Source organism: Acomys minous (genome assembly GCF_964271855.1).
Source record: "Acomys minous genome assembly, chromosome: 5".
In the NCBI taxonomy this organism is placed as follows: domain Eukaryota; kingdom Metazoa; phylum Chordata; class Mammalia; order Rodentia; family Muridae; genus Acomys; species Acomys minous.
In genome coordinates this window covers 25,997,391-26,019,242 of record NC_140494.1, presented here as the reverse complement: position 1 = coordinate 26,019,242, position 21,852 = coordinate 25,997,391, and the positions used below count along the sequence as shown (strand labels likewise).

The window sequence follows — 21,852 nt, the reverse complement described above, 5'->3', positions numbered from 1 at the left end:
CGCCGTAAGCCGGGCGCTCGGGGGCTGGAACCTCGCGCGTGGGGTGCCCGTCGGGGCCCGAGGAGGGTCTGGCGGCTCCTAGCTGCTGCGGCGGGTCGCGCGTGTGCGTGGAATCGCCGCCTGCGGGCCGGGAAACCGCACAGACAGGTCGGGACGCCGGGGCAGCGGGAGTCCCCGCGGGCACGGGGCTGTGTGCATGCGCCTAGCTTTGGCTCTTTGGGTTTGGGGAAGTTGTTACCTGGGCCCGACGCGCGAGCAGAGGGCAGATAATGGAGCTAGGCTGGCGCTCGGAGTCGCGAGTGGGGCGGGTGGGGGAGGGGGAGGGCGGCCCGACGGACGCACCGGGCTGCGGCTCGGCTCGCGGTGCAGCTGCGCGGGGTATTGATTTGCGCGGATGTGCCAGGGAAACAGACTCCTCGGCCTGCCTGCAGAGTTTTTTGTTGGTGGTGTTGGGGGTTTTGTTTTGTTTTGTTTAAGAAAGGGGAAAAGCCACAGGCACTAGGACAGAGCGCGACACCCCGAGTTTTGTCGGTGGGTGCACCCTGGGCTCTCCCAGAGTGGGGAGACGCGGGAGTTGCTGGATGGTGCCCCTCTTAGGCGAGTGTGTGCTTTCGGCTCGAGGCGCGGACAGCCTTCTGCTCCTGGTCATTGTCTGGACAGTCCCTGCGGCGGCGGCGGCGGCCGGGGGATGCCCCCGCCCGGGTACCTGTGTGTGGTGATGGGCGGCCACAGCCCTGTGCTGCTGCGGCCGCGGCTATATAAGGAATTCCTCGTGCCTTTCGCACCCGGTGGTTCCGTGGGGCTCCCGCCGGGTGTTGAACGACGAGTTTTTTAAGGATGGGGGAATAAATGCGCCCCTGATGGCATAGATGTGGCGCCCGAAGAACTAGGAAATCCTGTTTAAGTGGCAACCCTGGCGCGCCCCCCACGCCCCACCCCCGCCCGGTCTGCGTTGCTCCCTCCCCTCCGGTATGCCAAACGCCAGGTTTTGTAACCTTTCCTGGCAATTTTAGATTTTGTGTGGGATTTCCTGTCTAGAAGCAGATACGAAGATTTTAGGCTGTTCTAAAGAGGTTTCTTCTCGGTGGTAAACACATTTTGGATATATCTGAGCCTACGTTAAAATCCCCGGTGCCATGAATGATTTTCAGTTGTTCAGATAAACGTTGCATTTCAGAGAAGCCTGTTCGTTCGGAGTGAAAGGTGTGTTGGGTAGCGTCATTGTGGAGAGGTGACTGGTTGTGGCAAGGACCTGAGCACAGGCTACCGCAATTGTAATTTCCTGCTTCTAGCGTCAAATAGTGTCTGTTCTACATCGAGCTGTTGCCGCCGTTGCTGATGTGGCTTTATGAAAGGTAAGTTGGTTAGGGAAGGACTGTTCGTTGCCTTTACCTTATTTAAAACGTTGATCGCCAGAGAAAGGGGCTTTCTTGTTGCTGACGACATGTGTGTGACATGTGAATCTGAACCACCCAGCGTCTGTGCAGCTGCTGTAAACATGTTTACCTGAACAGGAAAGAATGGATTTTTCTCCTAGAGATCCTGTGATATTAATATCACACACGGAAGGCATATCAACAGATGACTTAAGGGGGGAAAGCTATCCTGAAAGGGGCTTGAAATCAACAGGAAAAAGAGATTCTTGATCGCTGCAGCAAATGGCAACTTGTGCAGGTAGAAAAAAGATGGTGTTTAGTTTTTCTCCTGCATGTATGTCAGCCCCCTCCTGTTAGCCGCCTTCCTTCTCAGGGGAGGGATTTATTTACCACGCTTGCTGTCAGTGTTTTTCCTTTGTGTTTAATATTAGAAAAACAGATTTGGGGCTCTTGAACCCGAAATGTCTTGACTGCAGTATGCATTACTCCGAGAAAACAAAAGGTGTGTGAGATAGCGCTGTGCTACCACAGGTATCTTCCATTTTCATCACTTTTGGCTCTGTCTTCGTATTTCTTTTTGTTCTCAAATGCTTTCATCCATCGATGACCGTTGCAGCCATGCTGTTTGATTTAGCCTGTTATTTTTGTAAATTAAAAAAAAATGAAGTTATGTGCATTGTGTTGTGAAACCTGGGGATGGTTGCTGGTTGATATTTCTTAGCAATGTAGTCGTTTTTAAGTTGCAGATGCTTTGGGAAAGAATTGTCTGGAAAGATATTAACTCTTAAAATCCATTTAAATGAGTAAGTAGTGGTACTACAGTGGGACTTAGTAATAGAAATATTTTATATTACTTATGTATAAATTATATTTGTATTCATCTCGAAATAAGGTATGCAGCAGATTTTATGGCTAAGCCACCAGTAAAACATTTTTATTTCCTTTCTAGAATATATCTGCAGGCTAGGACACTGATGACAGCATAGAAAACTGTGACTTAACAAGGGGGAAGCAGTTGAGCAGGCTTACCTAAGTCATCCAGCCTTTTGGGGGTGGGGGGGCGTTAATGGTAATGGTGCTAGCTGTCTAAAGGAATGGCATGGGAATTGCTGAAATTGAGCCTCACTGGGTATAATTGAATGCTTTGTTGTATTTAAACATTTTCTTTTTTCCAAAGTTCTATTCTATAAGATGTTTCCCTCCCCCTTTTTATCTTGACAAATGAGCTCCAGCTCCCCATGACTGCATGCTGACTAATTCACCTTAGATGGAATAGCAGGCGCATACCTTTCTGTCATTAGCACCATTTCTTCTTGCTGTCTTTGGAAACCACCAGTAGAGGATGCTAACAAAAACGACTGTTGGTGCAGCACCAGAGGCTTGTGGGTTTCTGTGCTGATGGCAATGTGTCCTTTGAGTCTTTAAACTGAGCCTAAGTGTCTTGTAGCTTACTGACACTAGAAAGAGGCAGAAGTGTATTCATGTGAATGTACTTACACATTTAAGCTTTAAAATCTTGGTACTCTTTAGTATCACATTAAAGCAATTATATTATTAAAAGTTTGGGTTTAGATTTGGGGGGAAAACTGCAGTGACTATGTATATTTATTTTTGCATATTCACCATTATATTTGTTAACCCTTTGTTGTTGTTCATAGTAGGTGTCTTGAAAAACACATTTTCAAATGTTAAAGATGTCCATGGTTAGGAATGGTAAAAAAATTTCAATTAAATGATTGGTAACACTGGGTAGTAATTTTCCCATAGTTCATGTAAACATAAGACTATTTGATGGGTTAGGAGACTAAAGTAGGTGCTAGTCTTCTGTGGTTTGGATGTAGATTTTGATTTTATCTTCTATCCTGTAAGCCGTTTATGAATGGGGGCCCCTTCTCATCCCATACACACCGTTAGTGAAGAATCTGGAAACATATTAACTTTAAGTGTATCAGTTATAAGTTACGAAATATAAGGTTTTTTGAAGCTTTAATAATTTATTAATTGATTGGTTCTATTCAAATAATTATTACAGTAAGCAAACCATGTACACTGAAATGATGACTTCGGCTTATAAATGATTACATGGAACTTAAAATCTTTAGTTATGTTTCTGCTTTGTGTCCTATAGCTATGTTAAGATATCTATCCGCCTTAAGCCTCGCATTCAGTCAAAAGTTCAAAGCATTCTTTCCCTGTGCATGTTAGTGGCAGTTCTAGAAGTGCACTGATCTACCGTACTGCAGTAGCTACACTGTTTGTCTTGAACTAAATAGGATTTGCCTGACTTGTCACGTAAGGCTGTGCTGTGTGAACTTCTCGTGGACTGTCTGTAAGCACAGCTTCTCACTTCTGACAGATCTCTCTTTAATTTGGTACTATCCTGTTTCCTGAGATTCCCATGAATGAGTATAATTCATTTCATTTTTTTATGAATGAAGAAAATTACCACCGTTCACAGTGTATGAAATTCTAGCATGAAACCACACATAGAAGTGTCTTATAGATTGAGCATTTGTCACTTGTCAGATACCCCTGGTGTAAAAACAGCATGAGGAATAAGTGTTATTGCTGTTCCGTTTCTTTGTCTAGCCTTTATATACCTCCATATTTTGTGCTTTTAGTGGCTTTGAAATATGAGAAAGTTATATTGGGAATATTTTTAAAATACTTCTCACAGTAATTTTTTTTGCCTTTTTTTCTTTCTCCTTTCTAAGTCACTTCTAAGCGTGTGATTAGAGTCAGATGTAAACACAGATGAACTATCATGTGGTATTATGCAGCTAGCTGCTCTTAAGTGAGGAGAAGAAAACCAGGCGGATGCTGGAGGGTCTGCATCCGTGTGCTGAAGTACAGTGAGAGCTGGAGGGGGTCGTGAGCACAGGTGACACTTACAGTTGAAATTGTTTCATATGCTTTGCAGCATCACTGTTGATCTGATGTTCACTTCTCGTAGAGATGCAAGCTAAAATAAAAGTGCCTTGTGGAAAGAAAATTTAAAAAGTTTAAATTAGGGAAACACCCTCATTGGGGTATATGATAAAATCACTTTGAAAAGTTAGATATTATACACACTACTAGGTAATCTGATATAAAGATAAATTGTGTGTATTATATGTAAAAGCTTGAGTGCACTGTAGTGAAGATTTTGTATTTGAACTGTACTGGTGTCCACAGAGGAGTGGCCCAGTTAGCACATAGCAAATAAATCTGGTACCGCAGCAGTCTCTGAGGAGGAATGTGAAGGTTTATGATAGGTAAATCTGATTTTTGTGTACACACTACCAGAGGGAATAATCTTTCCTTTGTATGGACAGTGTTTTGAATATTAAATTTTTAAAGGAAACATTCTAAAAAAAAAGAATTGTTCTATTTTAAATTATGTGTGTCTGTGTATAGGTTTGTACATGTGTATACAGGTGCCCGTTGAGGCCAGAGGGGTTGGATCGTGTGGAGCGGTAGTTACAGGCAGTTGTGTGCCCCTGATGTGGGGCCTGGACTGTACATGGATCCTCTACAAGAACAGTGAGCACTCTTAACCACCGAGCCGCCTCTCCAGCCCCACAGGCAGCAGTCTTGGGGCGTCAGGTTTACTACATAAAGATTCCCCATGTGGAGTGAGCGTCTCTGTCTGAGTTTTAAGGTTAATAGAGGTGAATTATGCTATTCTTAAACTGAAAGTGGGTTACTGATACTATCATAAGATTTACTTATGTATGTACTTATTATGGTATTGGAGATTAAACCTGGGTCTCATGCATATTCTTCAAGTACTCTACCACTGTTACGTTCCTACACCATTTACAGTTTTTTAAATTAAATACAGTGGCCCATTAAGTTGTCCTGGATGGCCTTGAACTTGTGATCTCCCTGCTTCAGCTTTCTAAGCAGCTAGCATTATAGCTGCTTGATCAGCAAATATTCTTAACCTCAGCCGCATCTCCAGTCCCCTCTACCTTATTGCCATGACAAGTCTTTCACTGAATCTGGGGCTCACCAGTTGTAAGTATTTGAAATACTAGCTCTAAAGAAAAATAAAATGGGTACTCCATCATATATTTCTGTTACTGTTCATAATCAGTAACAAAAATTTGTTATCCCTGTTCAATAACCCTTGAATTATTTGAACACAGCATGTAGGGGTTGTTGTTGTTAGGTAGATAGTGTTCAAAGTAAACCAGAGCTTGCTAGTTTAAAACTTCTAGTCAGGTGTGGTGGTGTTCGCTTGTAATCCCAGCACTTGGGAGGCAGAGTAAGGCAGATCTCTGAGTTTAAAGCCAGCCTGATCTAAAAAAAAGAGAGTTCCAGGATATAGTCAGGGCTACACAGAGAAACTCTGTCTAGAAAACAACAACAACAAACCCCAAAATAATAAAAAAATTAATCATCCTAATTAAAATGTATACTTTTTAAAAGTTTGTGGGATTGGGCGTGAGTTGAATGGCCACTCTACTACTGACCCACAGTTCACCCCAAGAGTCTGACTGACTCTGAGTGTGAAGGGCTGTCTTATCCAGAACCAATTTTCAAGAAACTGCTTGGATGGACACCACAGAGGGATTTGAGCGTGTACTTTTCAGTGTAGTGCCAGACAGTCAGCGACTTCTGCATCGCATGAGTAAAACCCTTCGTGGAGCTAGTGTGGAACCCAGGCTTAAGTCAGCCTTGCCCTCTGAGGAATGCGAGAATGGACTGGGACAATCCCCACGTCTGGCGCCTTCTCCTTTCTTCCTTAGCACTGAGTAAGCACCTTCTTAGAAATGTGTCATGGATGGTTTTATTATAGGACCATCACAGCAAGCCCTCTGTTGTGTCACTGGACAGTACAGTCCTATGGGATCACCATTGGAGGTGACACTTGTCACTGAGCACATCTGTATGTGGCCCAGGACTATCCTATACTAATCCTTCCTACCCATTGCTATCTGCTCCAAGATGGTTCTCTAGCGCCCAGCACGTAGCCAGGACAGAACACTGTTGCTAGCTCACTTTCTAAGTTGAACCTCTGTATCCCCTTGAGGGTTATTCTTTTTTTATGTGAATGAACAAAGGACGTAGGAAAAAAGGAAAATCATTCCATATGAGTAACATGTAAGACAGTGAGGTAGGAGACACCGGGATCATCACAAGCCTTTTTCAGAGAGAAAACAGTACCAGGTGCGGTGGGTTTGCCTGTGATGCTGTCATTCAGGAGCTGAGACAGGAGGATAGTGAGTCTGACAGTTGGCTTGGGATACAAAGTGAGACCCTGTAAGAGAGAGAGGAAGGAGAAAGGGAGGGAAGGCAAGGAAGGAGGGGTGGAGCAGGAGCGTACGGGTGGCAAAGGTGAGCACAAAGGGACATGAGCTGACTTGGCCATGTTTGTGTTTCTAGTTAGCTGGAACCAAGTCCTATTCTGTGTTCCCGCTCTCAAACTAGTAAGTAGATTCACCTGTGAGTTTGTAACAAGTAGATGCCATGTTTCTCGTGTATTTATAGAATGCTCAGTCATCTTGGCACCAAAAAGGATTTTGACTGCATATGCATGTACCTAGCAAACTTCGCTCTATTTAGAGGGCTTCTCTCACTGGAGGGTGGTGTTCTCCTCCTCCAGTCACTGTATCTTCCCTGCCCTTCATTGTGCCAACTTACATGCCTTATGGTTGCTCCTAGCTGCAGTTATTTCATTTCTGTACTGTTTCATTTCTGAAGCACTAGTTAAGAATTCCTCAAAAGTTGGGTCCCCAGTTTGACTCCAACTCTTGGGCCCAAGTGACCCTGTCATATATACCTTCCTGTGCATCAGGAAGGCCTGAAGAAAAACTTCTCTGGAGATAGTGACTAAATCCAGCCACACTGTTCAGAAAATTGCAAAGCCAATCTTCACCCTCACCAACAATGTGTAGCCACCTGTTATTTCAGCGGTTTTCCAGAGTATGCTATTTTAAAATATCCTGCATTTTGTATTTTTAAAATTAATTTTTCATTATTTTATGCATAAGAGTTTTGCCTACCTGTATGTCTGGGCACCGTGCATGTGTCTGGCACTGGTGGAGGCCAGAAGAGGGCATCATGTCCCCTGGAACTGGAGCAGTAGACAATTACAAGCTGCCCGGTGGGTGCTGGGAGCTGGCCGGGCCCTCTGGAATAGCAGCCAGTGCTCTTAACCACTGAGCCATCGCTCCAGCCCCATTGTGCTATCTGACAGCTGCTAATAGGATGTTGAGGTGGCTTTATTTTACTAGGAGGTTGCTCATTTCTGCATGTCTTTGCATCTTTGCCTGTGTGACTTGTATTTCTTGTTGATATCCTTTGTGTGTGTGTATTCAGTACCATAATTCTAAATATATCAACCATCTCTTCATTTTTATGATGGTACAAAAATCCTTAATTTTAATCTTAAATCCATCAAAGTTTTGCCTTTGTGGATAGTAGGGAATCTTTCCTAATATGCAAATTAAAAATACTCTTATAGAATTTTTTTTATTAGCTTCATTGTTATAGGTCTCTGGTGTATATGGAGGTTACCCCGGAACATAATGGGCCCTTGCTTGTTTCCTCTTTGTTTGTTGATCTGCTGTTTTGGGACAGTCTCACGCAGTAGCTTAGGCTGGTCCTTCTGTCTCCCTGAGTGCTGGGATTACAGACATGTGCCACCACACCCAGTTTCTTAGCCATTCTTCTGTTTGTTTTTGTTTTATTTTCATTTTATTTTTTATTTTTTTAAATTTGTTCACTTTATATCCCGATTATAACCCCCTCCCTCATCACCTCCCAGTCCTGCCTTCCCTTCCCTGTACCCACTCCCTCCTCCCCTAGTCCTCAGAAAAGGGAGGAGCCCTCCTCTCTTAACATCTGACCTTGCCTATCAAATCTCATCTAGACTGCCTATGTCCTCTTCCTCCAGCAGGTAGTGATCAGTGAGTGGGCACCAGAGTCCATGATGGGAGTCATCCTTACTCCCCATATAATGGGACCCACAAGGAGACTGCTGCCTATGGACTACATCTGAGCAGAGGGTCTAGGTCCTCTCCATGCATGGTCCTTGGTTACATCAGTCTCTGCAGGCCATCCTGGGCCCAGATTTATTGCCTCTGTTGCTCTCCTTGTGGAGCTCCTGTCCCCTCCAGGTCCTTCTATCCCCCAACTCTTCCATAAGACTCCCTGTGCTCCACCCAAAGCTTGGCTGTGAGTTTCAGCATCTGCTTGGATCCCCTGCTAAATGGAGTCTTTCAGAGGACATCTATGGTAGGGTCCTTTCCTGTTCCTTCTCTTCAACTTGCAACTCCTCTCTCAACTGCAACCCAGGGTCTATTCTATTTGTCCTTCTGAATGAGAATTCAGCATCCTCCCTCGTATTGTGGTATGTTTATCCTGTATTATGTGACTAAAATCCGCTTATAAGTGAGTATATACCATGCGTGTCTTTCTGGGTCTGGGTTACCTCACTTGGGATGATCTTTTCCAGTTCCATCCATTTGACTGCAAATTACAAGATTTTCTTGGTTTTAATAGCTGAGTTGTATTCCATAATGTAAATGTACCACAGTTTGTTTGTTTGTTTGTTTGTTTGTTTCTTTCTTTCTTTCTTTCATTTTTGTTTTTTCCAGACAGGGGTTCTCTGTGTAGCCTTGGCTGTCCTGGACTAACTTTGTAGACCAGAGTGGCCTCGAACTCATAGCAATCCGCCAGCCTCTGCCTCCCAAGTGCTGGGATTAAAGGCCTGCACCACCACCGCCCAGTTACCACAGTTTCTTTATCCATTCTTCGGTTGAGGAACATCTAGGTTGTTTCCAGATTCTGGCTATTACAAATAAAGCTGCTATGAACAGCTTTGAGATGTAGTTGAGAAAACGTCCTTGTTGTGTGGTGGAACATCTTTCGTGTATATGCCCAGGAGTGGTATCGCTGGTCTTGAGGTAGCACTGTTCCTAATTTTCTGAGAAAGCACCAGATTGATTTCCGAAGTGGTTGTACAAGTTTGCACTCCCACTAGCAGTGGAGGACTGTTCCCCTTTCTCCACATCCTCACCCACATATGCTGTCACTTGAGTTTTTTAACTTAGCCATTCTGATGGGTGTAAGATGGAATCTCAGTGTCATTTTGATTTGCATTTCTCTGATGATTAAGGACATTGAGCATTTCTTTAAGTGATTCTCAGCCATTTGATATTTCTTTGTTGAGAATTCTCTGTTTAGTTCTGTACCCCATTTTTAAATTGGATTATTTGGTTTGGTGGTGTTTAATTTTTTAAGTTCTTTATATATTTTGGATATTAGCCCTCTGTCAGATGTAGGGCTGGTGGAGATCTTTTCCCAGTCTGTAGGCCGTCATTGGTTCTGTTGACAGTGTCCTTCACCTTACAGAAGCTTTTCAGTTTCATGAGGTCCCATTTATTAATTGCTGACCTTAGAGCCTGAGCTGTTGGTGTTCTGTCTCCTGTGCCAATGAATTCAAGGCTCTTCCCCACTTTTTCTTCTAACAGATTTAGCGTGGCTGGAATGTAACTACTACTGAAAGGACACTGCTAGAAAAATGTGCTCCCTGCTTCTGTGGTTGGGCCTTGAGTCTTGTCTAGTTCTGGCAGGAGCAATGGACTAGTGTATGGCAGGTCTAAGGCTTCTACATGAAGCTGCTATATGAGACTCACACTGAAGCTTCATGCCCCCTCCAAGCTCCCCCTCCCTCCCTCCCTCCCTCCCTCCCTCCCTAGTGCTCATACTTACATGAACATCAGTCAGTATGTGGGTGCATGTTTCTGTGCATGTGCGTGAATGTCTGAGTGTCAGTTGAGTAGATCAGTTGTCTCTCTCTGTCATCCTCTGCAGTATTCATTTGAGGCAGGGTCTCTCACTGACCATGACAGCCACCAAGCCTGAGGTCTTCCTGGCACTGCCTTCTGTCTTCCCACAGCACTGGGGTTATAGGCACATGCCATGCTTTCCCCCTTTAAATGTGGTTGCTACGATCTAAACCAAGAACTTCAAGCTTGCATGCGATACTTGCCCTGGAGACATCTTTCCAGTCCCGTGAAGCAACATTTTTGCTCCTTAAGGATGTGTCCTTTAGCTCAGGGAAGTTCATATTAGACTCAGCTCTGGAGGTACATTATATGGAGAGATACTGAAATACTTTCTATAAATGTTGACATAGAATTCAGAAATAACACAACATTGTTACTCTGTTGCATCATTCAAAAACCAAAGCCCAAGGAAGCCACATTGTATATTTTGTATTTGAGCAGTTTAAGATGCATGGAGCTTGTTGGGTTTCCTACATTCATTTGACTTGGAATCTTTTGAAAATGCAGATATTTTACTGTGTCCTTATGTTTTGGATCAGAACAATCTCAAGACAGAAGCCCATATGTGAGTCTGTAGGTTTGTTTAAATAGGCTTTATTAAGATGCTATTCTGTGTGATAAGACATGCTCTTGTACTTTTTGTCAAGTTCCGGGATATTCCATGCTCATATAACCATGACTGCCATTAGCATGGGAAGTATCTCTATCATCCCCAGGAGTTCCTTGTGCCAAATGGCAGCTAGAGCTTCCCAGCTCCGGCCCCAAGAAGTCAGTGCTCTGTCTGGTTTTGCTCATTACAGATTGCATCTCTTGTTTCTAGAATGGCAACCAGGCAGTGTGGACTCCTTTCTTTATATTCCTCACTTTGCTTTGCATAGTGTTCTTGAACTTCATGTCAGCAGTAGTTCATTCTTTTGGATTGTGAATAGTATTCTGTTATATAAATATAATACAACTTGTATATAGCTAGTCACCTAAATTTGACCTATTAATTTTTATTATTTGTGGGGTTTGCTATGATTAAATCTATAAGCACACATGGATTTTATGGGACCGTACACTGACATTGCTCTTGTGCACTAGAAAGAATTGCTGGGTCATTCACTAGGCATATGGCTAACTTGATAAGAAGCTGCCCAACTGTAAAGTGCTTGTCACCTTTGTGCCTCCTGCCATCATGGATGAGTTCTGCTTACTTACCCATGTCTTTCCAAAACTTTGCTTGCATTTTTATTTTGGATGCTGTGTGCCAGCACTGTGCTGCTTCAGTTTAGACTTCACTGCTCTCTAAAGGTATGCAACAAAGTTAAGTGTACATGCTGGTCACTTGTTATTTTCTTTCATCAAATGCTTTTCAGATCATGGGTCCATTTTTAGATCTCTCTCTCTCTCTCTCTCTCTCTCTCTCTCTCTCTCTCTCTCTCTCTGATTGAATTGAAAGAGAACCTCACATTTTCTGCACTCAAGTTATTTCTTGGATATAAGTATTTAAAGATCTTTAGCCTTTTCTAGAGTAGTCTTTGATTTTTAATTTTGAACTTTAAAATATTTGTTATCAGTTTATGATTTTATTCTTTGGACTTTATTCCTTGATCAAAGTGAAGATTTTTCTAAATATCTTAGACATTTAAAACATTAACATTTAGGCCTAAAGTCCATTTTATATTAATATTTGTCCATATTCTATTTTGATCTTGATCTATAAGTGCCTGAATATGTCTTCAGTAATTTTCAAGAGGTTAAGAAGAACCCTAACCCTTTTCTTCTTATATGTTTTTGTGTGCATGTCTAGTGTATGTACACGCTCACGCGTCTGTACATGTGTGCATGTGGAGTGAAGAAGCCACCAGTGGTGTCTTCTCAGTAGATTGTCACTGAGGCAGAGTCTCTCACTGAACACAGAGCATCCTGATTTAGCTATGCTGACTGGCCAGTCGGCAAGCTCCAGCATTAGTTCTGTCTTTGCCCCCCACCCCCAATTCTGAGATTACAGGAATGTGCCACCATGAGCTCAAGATTCTGTAAGGCTCCCATTTGAGAGAAGGGTGCCCAAGAGGAGCCAGTGGGTAGTCAGGATGTGACTGTTAGCTCCTGGCTCCTGGACTCCTGCAGGGTTGGGAGGTGCCAGCACTGCCCCTTTCACACTGCTCACCTTCTAACTGCACACAGGGATTTAGCCCAGCTGCTCCTCCTGAGTTCATCAAGGGACAGGTTTTCTTTGTCATGAGTACTTGATATTGCTCATTCTTGCTTGTGTGTCCTGCTCCTCATTATGTTACAGCTAAAAGAAAGACCTTGACAAGCCGACCAGTGCACACATACACATCATTTTCTAAAAGATGTACTATCACTAATTCACTTCCCAGCTTATTACTTTTAGCTTTTTCATTTCTTTTTGTTACTGATTTTCTTTGAAGAGTCTGTTAGTGCTTACATATGTTGGTTTGGTTTTTTGTTTTGTGTTGTGTTGTCTAGTCGAGACAGACTTGCTCTGTGTAGCCTTGGCCGACCTGCAACTCACTCTGTAGACCAGGTTGGGCTTCAACTCAGAATCTAGCTGCCTCTGTCTCCGGAGTGCTGGGATCAGTGTGTGAGCCACCACCACCTGGCTTGGTTTTGTTTTTAAATGTCTCATGTTTTCATATCTCTTTTAATTGTATCATTCTTGGGCAGTCTACATATAAACCTGCAATTCTTTTTGATCTGCTATCCATGGGTATATTTATAGAAAGAAAGCAATGAGTGGGAGATAAAAAGTCAGAGGGTACAATAGTAAATTTGATGTTATTTGATGAATTTTGAACCACAATTCATTTAAGCCTGCATTTGCTTTCTGTGGGATTGATATGGTAGATTACTATGCACTAGGCAGGAAGACAGAAACCAAAAGTGCTTACAGTATAGGATTTAAAAAAAAAACAGGAATTAAACTCAAGAATGTAGTTTAGTCACTGGTCCCATCCCATATGCAGAGGACAGTGCTTAGAGACTTGTCTTAAAGGATGCACGTGGCTATCCTGGTGAAGATACTTATAATGATAGTCCATGCAGAGGAATGATTGTGCAGCTAGCTGCATGGGACATGTCTCTACAATGGGCTTGAAAGACACACATGCTTGAGTCTTATAGGATCAGAAGGAGTAAGGATGAAGCTAGAGAGTAGGGAAGCAAACGAAGAAAAAGTTTATATTGAGAACTGAGTTTGGATTTTGTCTTGGGAGTGATGTGGACCTGCCAGTTGTCTTAAGCAAGGACATGCATTCTTATGTTTGTAATTCATCATTTCGTGTTTCTTTATATGGTAAGCGTTAGCAGGTGTCTGCTTTACTGTGGAAGTAGAAGCTGACCCTTCCTTCCTGACTTGCTTGTCTAGTCTAGTCATGCTGTCAGGTTCACATCGCCGTTGCTTTGAAATGACCCTGTCCGTGCTGTCACTGTCACCACTGTCATCCTCATGCCACCGGCAGGATTGTTTTATTAGAAGTTTGCATATGTCAGTGTTAGTGGCTCAAACTTATACACCAGTTGGCAGGGAATTTGTGCTTTGTGTTATTATGGGGAGTGATATGCTTTCTTTTTTCTTTCTAAATCAAATCATAATCCAGACAAATGTTGTGATTTACAAACTTCTTGAAAGAGCTATTTTACTGCCATTAACTACTGCTTTCCAAAGACACAGTGCTCTGCACTCTTGGTTGCTAAATCATTCCTGTTTATTGTTAGTTTTTTTTTTTTTTTAACTCGACATGAACTCGAGTCATCTAGGGAAAGGGAACCTGCTGGTCTGTGGGCATATCTGTAAAGCATTTTCTTAATTAGTGATTGGTGTGGGAGGGCCTGGCCCCCTGCAGCCAGTGCCACGCCTGCTCTCCCACCAAGTGGTCTCGGGTGTATAATAGAGCAGGTGAGCCAGCCATAGACACCAAGCCCTCCATAGCCTCCGCTTCAGGTTCTGCCTCCAGGTTCCTGGCTTGGCATTCCTCCATGATGAACTGTGACCTATAAGCCAAATAAACCCTTCCTCTTCAAGTTGCCTTGGGTCAGAGTAGGTTCACACAGCAACCGAAAGCAAACTAAAACAGTTATTTCTGCAGTTTAGTAATGTCTCTGAGTAAAATACCACCCTCTGAGCCTGTCACTGCACTTTAGACTGATCCCCACATACTTAACTACAACTAGGGTAGTCCTACCTTTCTTCTCTAATTAATTCATTTGTTTATCTGTTTTAAGGCAAGCTTTTGCTACACTATAGCCTGAAACTTCCCGTGTACTCTAGGTTGGTTCAAGCATGAGCCACGGTGTTTGTCCTGTTCTTGTCCTCCTCCAGTGCCATAGTCCAGTATCTGATCGCCTGTGACAAAGGAAGGTAACAAGTGAACTCGCTGTTTTATTATTTGAATTAAATTAGCTAGGCATTTAAAAATCTTCCAATTCCAAATAAAATTAAAAATTACATTCATGCTTCATATTCAATATACTGCAACTCAGACTGGTATGTTATTCTTTATTAAGTAAAAAGAGTTCAGGCTGGGTGTGGTGGCACTTGCCTTTAATCCCAGCACTCAGAGGCCAGGCAGGAGGATTGTGAGTTTAAGGCTGACTGGGCAACAGAGTGAGGCGTTATCTAAGAAAAGCCTGAAGAGCAATCTCCTTTGGAAGGTGCATTGCATGTTACAAGACATATTAAAGCCAATACTTTTTAAAGGCCATGTATCAGGAAAACACTTCTATTGTGTCTTGACCTCTCAGCTTAATACTTCGTACATAAAGATGAGTGCCTTAACTATGCTTGTTCCTCTAAGTTTTTAACATCATAAAGTTTATGCCAATTAAAAGGCTTGTGTCTTCTTATTTTTCTAGACACTGTAGGATGGATTGTTTAGCTTTAAAGATTGACAAACCTCACTAGCATTGCAAGAACTCCTTTCTGCCCTGTGTTTAACTTGCCGTGTGTGTCACATGTGGCAGCTGTGAAACCGAAACTGAGTGCTTCTGAAGTGCCTGATAGCCCAGCTTTCTGAAACAGGCTCGCTTTTTAGTAGGAAGCATCATCTTCCTCTCTTGTTTTCTTAATATGTGCAGATAGAGTTTATAGTGCCAACTTCAAAAACAGTTTATAGCAGTAAGGGGAGCAAGGCTGCTCTCGCACGTCTGCTGGGTCGCAGTATAGCTCGTGAGCATGCGTTGGAGGAGGCGAGGTGCTGGCCTTCCCAGGCTCACCACACTCATCCTCGCCTGTTCCTTTTTGCTGAGCTGAGTGGAGCCTGGGAATGGCGCGTGTCTTAGATGAAGTCCGCAATGCTTTAACTGCAGCAAACATGCTGCTGCTCTGAGGCTCCGATGGCCACAATCTCGGACAGGAACAGTGGTTACAGATGAACAAGGAACAGAGATGGTGAACGTGGGTGGAAGTAGACAAATGCTGAATTAAACTTAGGATCAGGGCAACATTATTGATTAGCTGTAGACCTAGAAATAATATAACCTGAGAAATTGGGAGATGGGGTGAGAATAAACGTTCAGTATCAAAAAGCTAAGCAGAAGGTGAGGAAGGGGAAGGAAGGAACCATGATTAGCAGCATGCGGGCACTGTAGCGACCGCAGCGCTGCCGTTTGTGCACACACACTGACAGTCGGTAGAAGCCGCCTGTGTGGAGTAAAGTAGCGAAGCTGCTAGCTGCTCATTACAAGCAACATTGCTTTTAAGAAACACATAGAAAGCTAGTGACAGTCACTGAGTCCGATAGAAGCTATAGCTATATTTTACCAATCAACATTGACTTGGAGACAAAACTGATTTCAAGAATCAGTAAGCAATACAGGGACAATGCAATTTTAAATTGACATGCAGCTATTATACTTATAAAACCTAGTAAGCAAAGGAAAAGAATCACAAGTGAAATAGGCAGAGCCATTACCATTGTGAGTTGTCTGAAATAATTTCTTTTTAAACATTTTTTACTATTATTTTTCTACATATACATTTATATTATTACACATAAATGCAGTAAATTACAGTAAACCACAAAACATGGTTCTTCTTGAAATAAGTTAGTTGGTGTTGGAAGTTGAGAGAAAAACCAGCAAGAAGGAAGATTTCAATAAGCAGCTCACAAGCTTGACGTATTGGGCAGGTATAGAGCACCGCCTCCCACAGCCACAGCATTCTTTTTCAACAAGCAAATATTTGATCATGGTCAGATACAGCAGACTTCATTATAATTAAGCATGTGTTTACAATGCCATTAATTTAGATATAAGTGATAGTTTCTTATGTGCTTGAAAATTAATGTTTGTTTCTGAATCATTTGTGATTCAAAGAAACATGAAGGAAATTAGAAACTGTCAGCAGGGAAGTACTGTCAGAGCCTGTGAATCACTAAAGCACCGCGTTCTGGATTTGTAGATTCTTAACAGTTACTGTGCAGCATTAGAATAATAGCTGTGCCCATAATTCCAGGGCTGGGTGCAGGGACAGGAGAACTGTGGAGCCTCCCTGGCCAGTTAGTCTAGTGAGTGGCGAGCTCCAGACCCAGTGAGGGCCCATGTCTCAAAGATAAGCCTGAGAGCAACAGAGCTGCCTCTCACCCTTCTTAACACTGCCACCCTTCAATAAGGTTCTTTGTTGTGGTGACCCCCAGCCACAGAGTTATTTTGTTGCTACTTCATAACTATAATTTTGCTACTTTTTTGAATCACAATGTAAATATCTGATATGCAGGACACCTGCTATGCCACCCCTCTGAAGAGTCATTCAACTCCCAGGGGAATCACAACCACAGGTTGATATCCATTGCAATAGACAGAGATGCCACATGTTAGCCTCTGGCTTCCGTGTTTATATGATCAACAGGTGGGCCCACACAGACATGAACACACACACACACACACACACACACACACACACACACACACACACACAAACGCCAAATTAAAATAGAAATAGTAAAGATGGGGTATGTAGTAATGAGCTGAAGAAGAAGAATGAAAATAACTCGAGAGTGAAACAGCAGCTAAAACAGGAGATTGACTGTAAAGTCTATGAAAACAGCCAGAATCCTAGCAAGATTAGTCAAAGCAAAAAGTCAGCAGGGTCTGGCATGAAAATGGAGCTGAGACTGTGGATGTTTCAGGAAAGATCAGCTGCTGATCCTTAACATAGGAATGAAGCTGAAATAACTGAGTGTCTGGGTCAAAGGACAGATTTGGGAAAACTAGTAGAAGATTGAAGACTTAAGCCACGGGAGAATTTCCTTTTCACAAAGAGAAATGCCAACTGCGCAGTTCACTACCGAGGTCCACAGAACGCCCAGCAAATACCAAGTCATCCTGAAGGAAAGGGACAGGTAGTTCTTGTAGAAGAAAAGGATGAGAAGTGAAAATTGAAGAATAACTTTAACTCCAAAATATATACTGAATTCATAGCTATCTCTGTGCTTGACCCGGCGGCACGGCAGAGGGAAGCAGCCCATCACAGCCATGGCAGGTTTGACTAGGATTTCAGAATGGGCCGCGAGAACACAGCTAACGTAATGAATATATCAGCACTGAAGGAGCTAACAACACTGCTACATCTTTCTTTTGATTATCTTTAGTTAGTTCTGCCTTTGTAGATCATTTCTGCCTCCAGTTGTGAAGTACTCCAAGGTACTTTCACTTATTTTAACGCAAGAATTTTTAATTCTTTTATGTTTTTCTAAACAGCAAATTTAAATGATTTCTACCTTCATATCTTTAAAAAGGGCATTATCTTACCTTGTTCTATTTTTCTAATTTAAAGCATGTAAGATGTCTTTATTTCTTTTGTTTTTGTGGCAACCACATTTTCTGAATCTACTGTTCATTTTGGGTTGTGATTATCCAGAAACCAGCTACTATCAAGCACTGTTGGAAGCACATTCAGTGTATCAACTCATTTGGTGCTCAGTGTCATAACATTATCCTTGTTTTTGTTTTTACACACTATGGCTTTTTATTATCAATAGGTAAAGTATATGAAAAATATCAGTCACTGGCCAACCTCTTTGCCTGCTTCTACTGACAGATTTATTAAATAGGCACCAGCATAGGCAATAACGTACATTCAACCTATTTCATCGGAGGCTGGTGTTTCAGTGTTTCAAGTGCAAACAACTATTAAAAGAAGACAAGGATTACTGACGTGCCTTCGGTCATGGCTACCTAGAGACAGAGGTCGAGCCCAGCAGCTGCCGGGACGAAGCTGCTGTGCAGGATGGACATGGGCATTTCAGGCTGGGAATCCAAGTGTCAGAACTCACCTGCTGCTAAGAGAGGGAAGAAACTGTGAGGCCACACACAGAATGTGTGGACATTAAAGAGAAAAGGAGGGTAGAAGACAGGATCCCGGAGGGGTGTAATAGGTAAAAGGGACAAGCAGATAGATAACACAAAGAATCTTTAATGGAGAGAGAGAGAAAGAAGTGACCAGGATGGTTGAGTCACTGCGGATGTCCAACCCTGGGGTCCAGCTAAGCTTGGGAAGCCACACGCTCTCAGTGGTGCATGTTAGACCTGCTGTGAGGAGGATGAGAGTGTACCGTAGCCTGAGGCTGGGGTTTCCTCACCTGACACAGGGCATTGGCGCTTATGGAAGTAAGGCATGGAGGTTTGAGTGCTTTAGGTATGATCCGCAGGCGCTGTGTGCTGTGTGTTGTTCTGCAGACGTATTAACTAGTTTATTAATTCAACAACCATCCTGGTGAAAGAGTTCAGAGTGTGTGTTCTATGAGAACAAGAAGGCATGTTTCGTCTTCTGTGATTTCCCTGTGCCTGGCACAGGATGGGCTCAGATACCATTCAGTCAGTGAGCACTTATGCAGGGTACACACTGCTGCTCTCGTTGTGAAGGTATGGGAACTGGTGGAGACTTCACCACTGTGCAGCTAGGAAAGAAGACCCAGGCCGTGGGGTGGCGAGAACCGAGGGACTCTGACCAGATCTCCCTGTTGCACCACATGAAGGGGGAAGTAAAATACGGGGCTTTACAGTTTTTTGAGGTGAGATTGGAGTGATGACAAAGAGTCAGATTTGGAGAAGGGAAAGAGATGACCATTACAGGTGCTCTACGGGTATCTTAGTAGATTCTGGAAATACCCAAGGATGGAGTCAAATTTGATTAGATGACCAGGCCTCAAGAATTTATTTAATTGCAGATGTGTAGATAAGGAACAGTTGGGCATAAAATACATATCTCATTTTCTTTTTGTGAGTTTCTTTTTGAACATATGATGATTTTAGAGCTGGCTTGCTGAAAAGACTGACACAAAGTGAGTTTGATATTACTTATTCTCATTTATAAATAAACTTTCTGTGAAAGCTTAAAAGGTATTTGGAATCTAAATACAAGAGTTTTAAATTTTACCTGATAAAATTTTTCAAGGTGGAAACTGTTCCTGCCCTCCACCCATTAGCACCTGCTCCTGGTACCACCATGTGTTCCTTGTGGACCCCACTTCTTCTGTCTCCCTGAGTTTCTTCTTGGATGCTTTTTATTTGAAGCTCTTGAGAATTTCTATTTTATATAGTGACATAAGGAAGAAATAAAATTCATGTTATACTAAACTCTACTTAGTATTTTAAGTTGGCCATTTTCAGAATGTTTCAAAGATTTAATCAAAATTCCATATCCAAAATATTATTCATATAAGTTTTTGTTTCATTTCATTTTGTTTGTTTTTTACTTAAAGCTTTTATTTTTTTCCATGTATGTTGATAGCATTGCAATTTGTACCCTGAATATTTCCCTTCATAGAAATATAAAAAGGTGTTAAACCTAAGACTTTAAGAATTTATCATGTTGATTTTTTAAAGGTATATTTTATTTATTATAATTTATTCACTTTACCTCCCTATTGTTTTTTTCTCCTTTATTAATTTATTCTTGTTACATCTCAATGGTTATCCCATCCCTTGTATCCTCCCATTCTTCCCTCCCTCCCATTTTCCCCTTATTCCCCTCCCCTATGACTGTTCCTGAGGGGGATTACCTCCCCCTGTATATGTTCATAGGGTATCAAGTCTTTTCTTGGTAACCTGCTGTCCTTCCTCTGAGTGCCACCAGGTCTCCCCTTCCAGGGGACATGGTCAAAGGTGAGGCACCAGAGTATGTGAGAAAGTAATATCCCACTCTCCACTCAACTGTGGAGAATGTTCTGTCCATTGTCTAGATCTGGGTAGGGGTTTAAGGTTTACTGCCTGTATTGTCCTTGTTGATTTAAAGAGCAACTTTGGGTTTTAGAATTTTTAATGATACGCAATTCCTTGTTGTCTTTTCCCACAACTTTCTGTCACCCTGTAAATACATTTTGAAATGCATTGTCCTAATACATGTTGTGTACTAAGTTTGAGTGACTCTCCAAAGGTCCTTCTCAGAGAAGATGCACTGACTTCATGGCCCTGTGCTCTTTGCCCTTTAAGTCCTGGTGTGCAGCAACTGAGTTCCCGCTAAGCAGCCTTGGCACAGGAGCCATGACTGCTGTGTGTAACTTCATCTCACTGTGTTCGTAGTAAACCCAAGTGCTTGATCAATCAGATTTGGATGTTTTTGCTGAATGGTCCGTGAGATGGACCACGTGCCACAACCGCAGCATTTATGCTGTTTCCTCATAGAGGTTGTTGGAGGGTGGAGTGGCAGTTCTTCACAGGAAAAAGCACACGCAGTGTCAGTGACTCGCTGCCTTGTCCGCCATCCTTCTCTGTGCAGTGCCACTGGGGGCACAGCGGGTTTCCTGACAAGCTGCAGTGCAGATGGAGGAGTGGCTGGTTGGTGTTTATCGTTCTCATTTGACCCAGGCCCCTTCTGCCATAGAGTAGGGCCATTCACTGCAGTGTGTACAGTGGCCATGGGTGCTCTGTGTGGACCTATCACACTGTTTATCAAAAAACATATCATACGTATATTCTTATAAGTGCATATATTATATAGATAGATTCTCATGTGTTTCTGTGTACATTTGGTAATTTTAACAATTTGTACTTATTTTTTAATTATAGTGTACTTAACATATTTAAGTATATTTAAATAAATAACATTTAGTATTTATAGGAATAAAGATGACTACTTCTTGAGGGCTTTTTGTATTTTGTTTTGTTTTGTTTTGTTGGTCTTGTGTTTTAGTTTATGGTTTAGTTTCTGATAGTTGCCAGAAAGTGAGGGATATCTAGACTCACTTTCCTCTCTGCATAGAAGCTGGCCTTGGACCATGTTTACATGAAAGCTGTGGCCACTGACTGTCAGAGGAGGGGATGCTGTCACATGGCAGTGTGACAAACTGGGAACTAGCTGTCTTCGTTGCTCCCTGACGCAGACTGTGCCCGGGACATTGTCTGAGCTTCCTTCCCTGAAGTGTGGCCTGCAGGGCTTCTGCTAAGCTGGACCTTCTGTCTTGTTCAGGTGATTGCAGAGGAGTTGTGTGCAGTTGTAGGATGCTGGAAAACTGAGCGACTGCATGTTTCCTTATTTTGTTAAATTTATGATTTAGTATTTAAGTGAAATAATTTTTAAAATAATGTTTTTATTAAACCTTTGAGAATTCCATACATATTTTGATCCTATTTACCCACCCAACTTGAGTATTTTTTCTTTTTTTCTTTCCTTTTTTTTCTCCCATTTGTTTGTTTGAAACTTAGCAAGTCCAGTTTGTGCTGCCCAACTACTACTCTTGGGAGTGAGTGTA

At 42.5% G+C, this 21,852-nt stretch overlaps 1 protein-coding gene across 3 annotated transcripts in view; it reads left to right on the top strand.

The window, feature by feature from the left end:
- The window catches only part of ZEB1 (zinc finger E-box binding homeobox 1), a 173,220-nt gene that overhangs the window by 647 nt on the left and 150,721 nt on the right, over nucleotides 1-21,852 (top strand). The window contains exon 1 of one of the 3 annotated variants that reach the window (XM_084783677.1): nucleotides 16-147. The exons of 1 other annotated variant lie outside the window; for it this stretch is intronic. Coding sequence is in view for 1 of the 2 variants with exons in the window: in XM_084783676.1 (XP_084639802.1) it covers nucleotides 1,349-1,355 (7 nt within the window). In the remaining variant the exon portion in view is untranslated. Of the gene's footprint in view, nucleotides 1-15; nucleotides 148-331; nucleotides 1,356-21,852 lie in introns of those variants that run through there. One more of the 3 variants, XM_084783676.1, reaches the window with a different exon arrangement.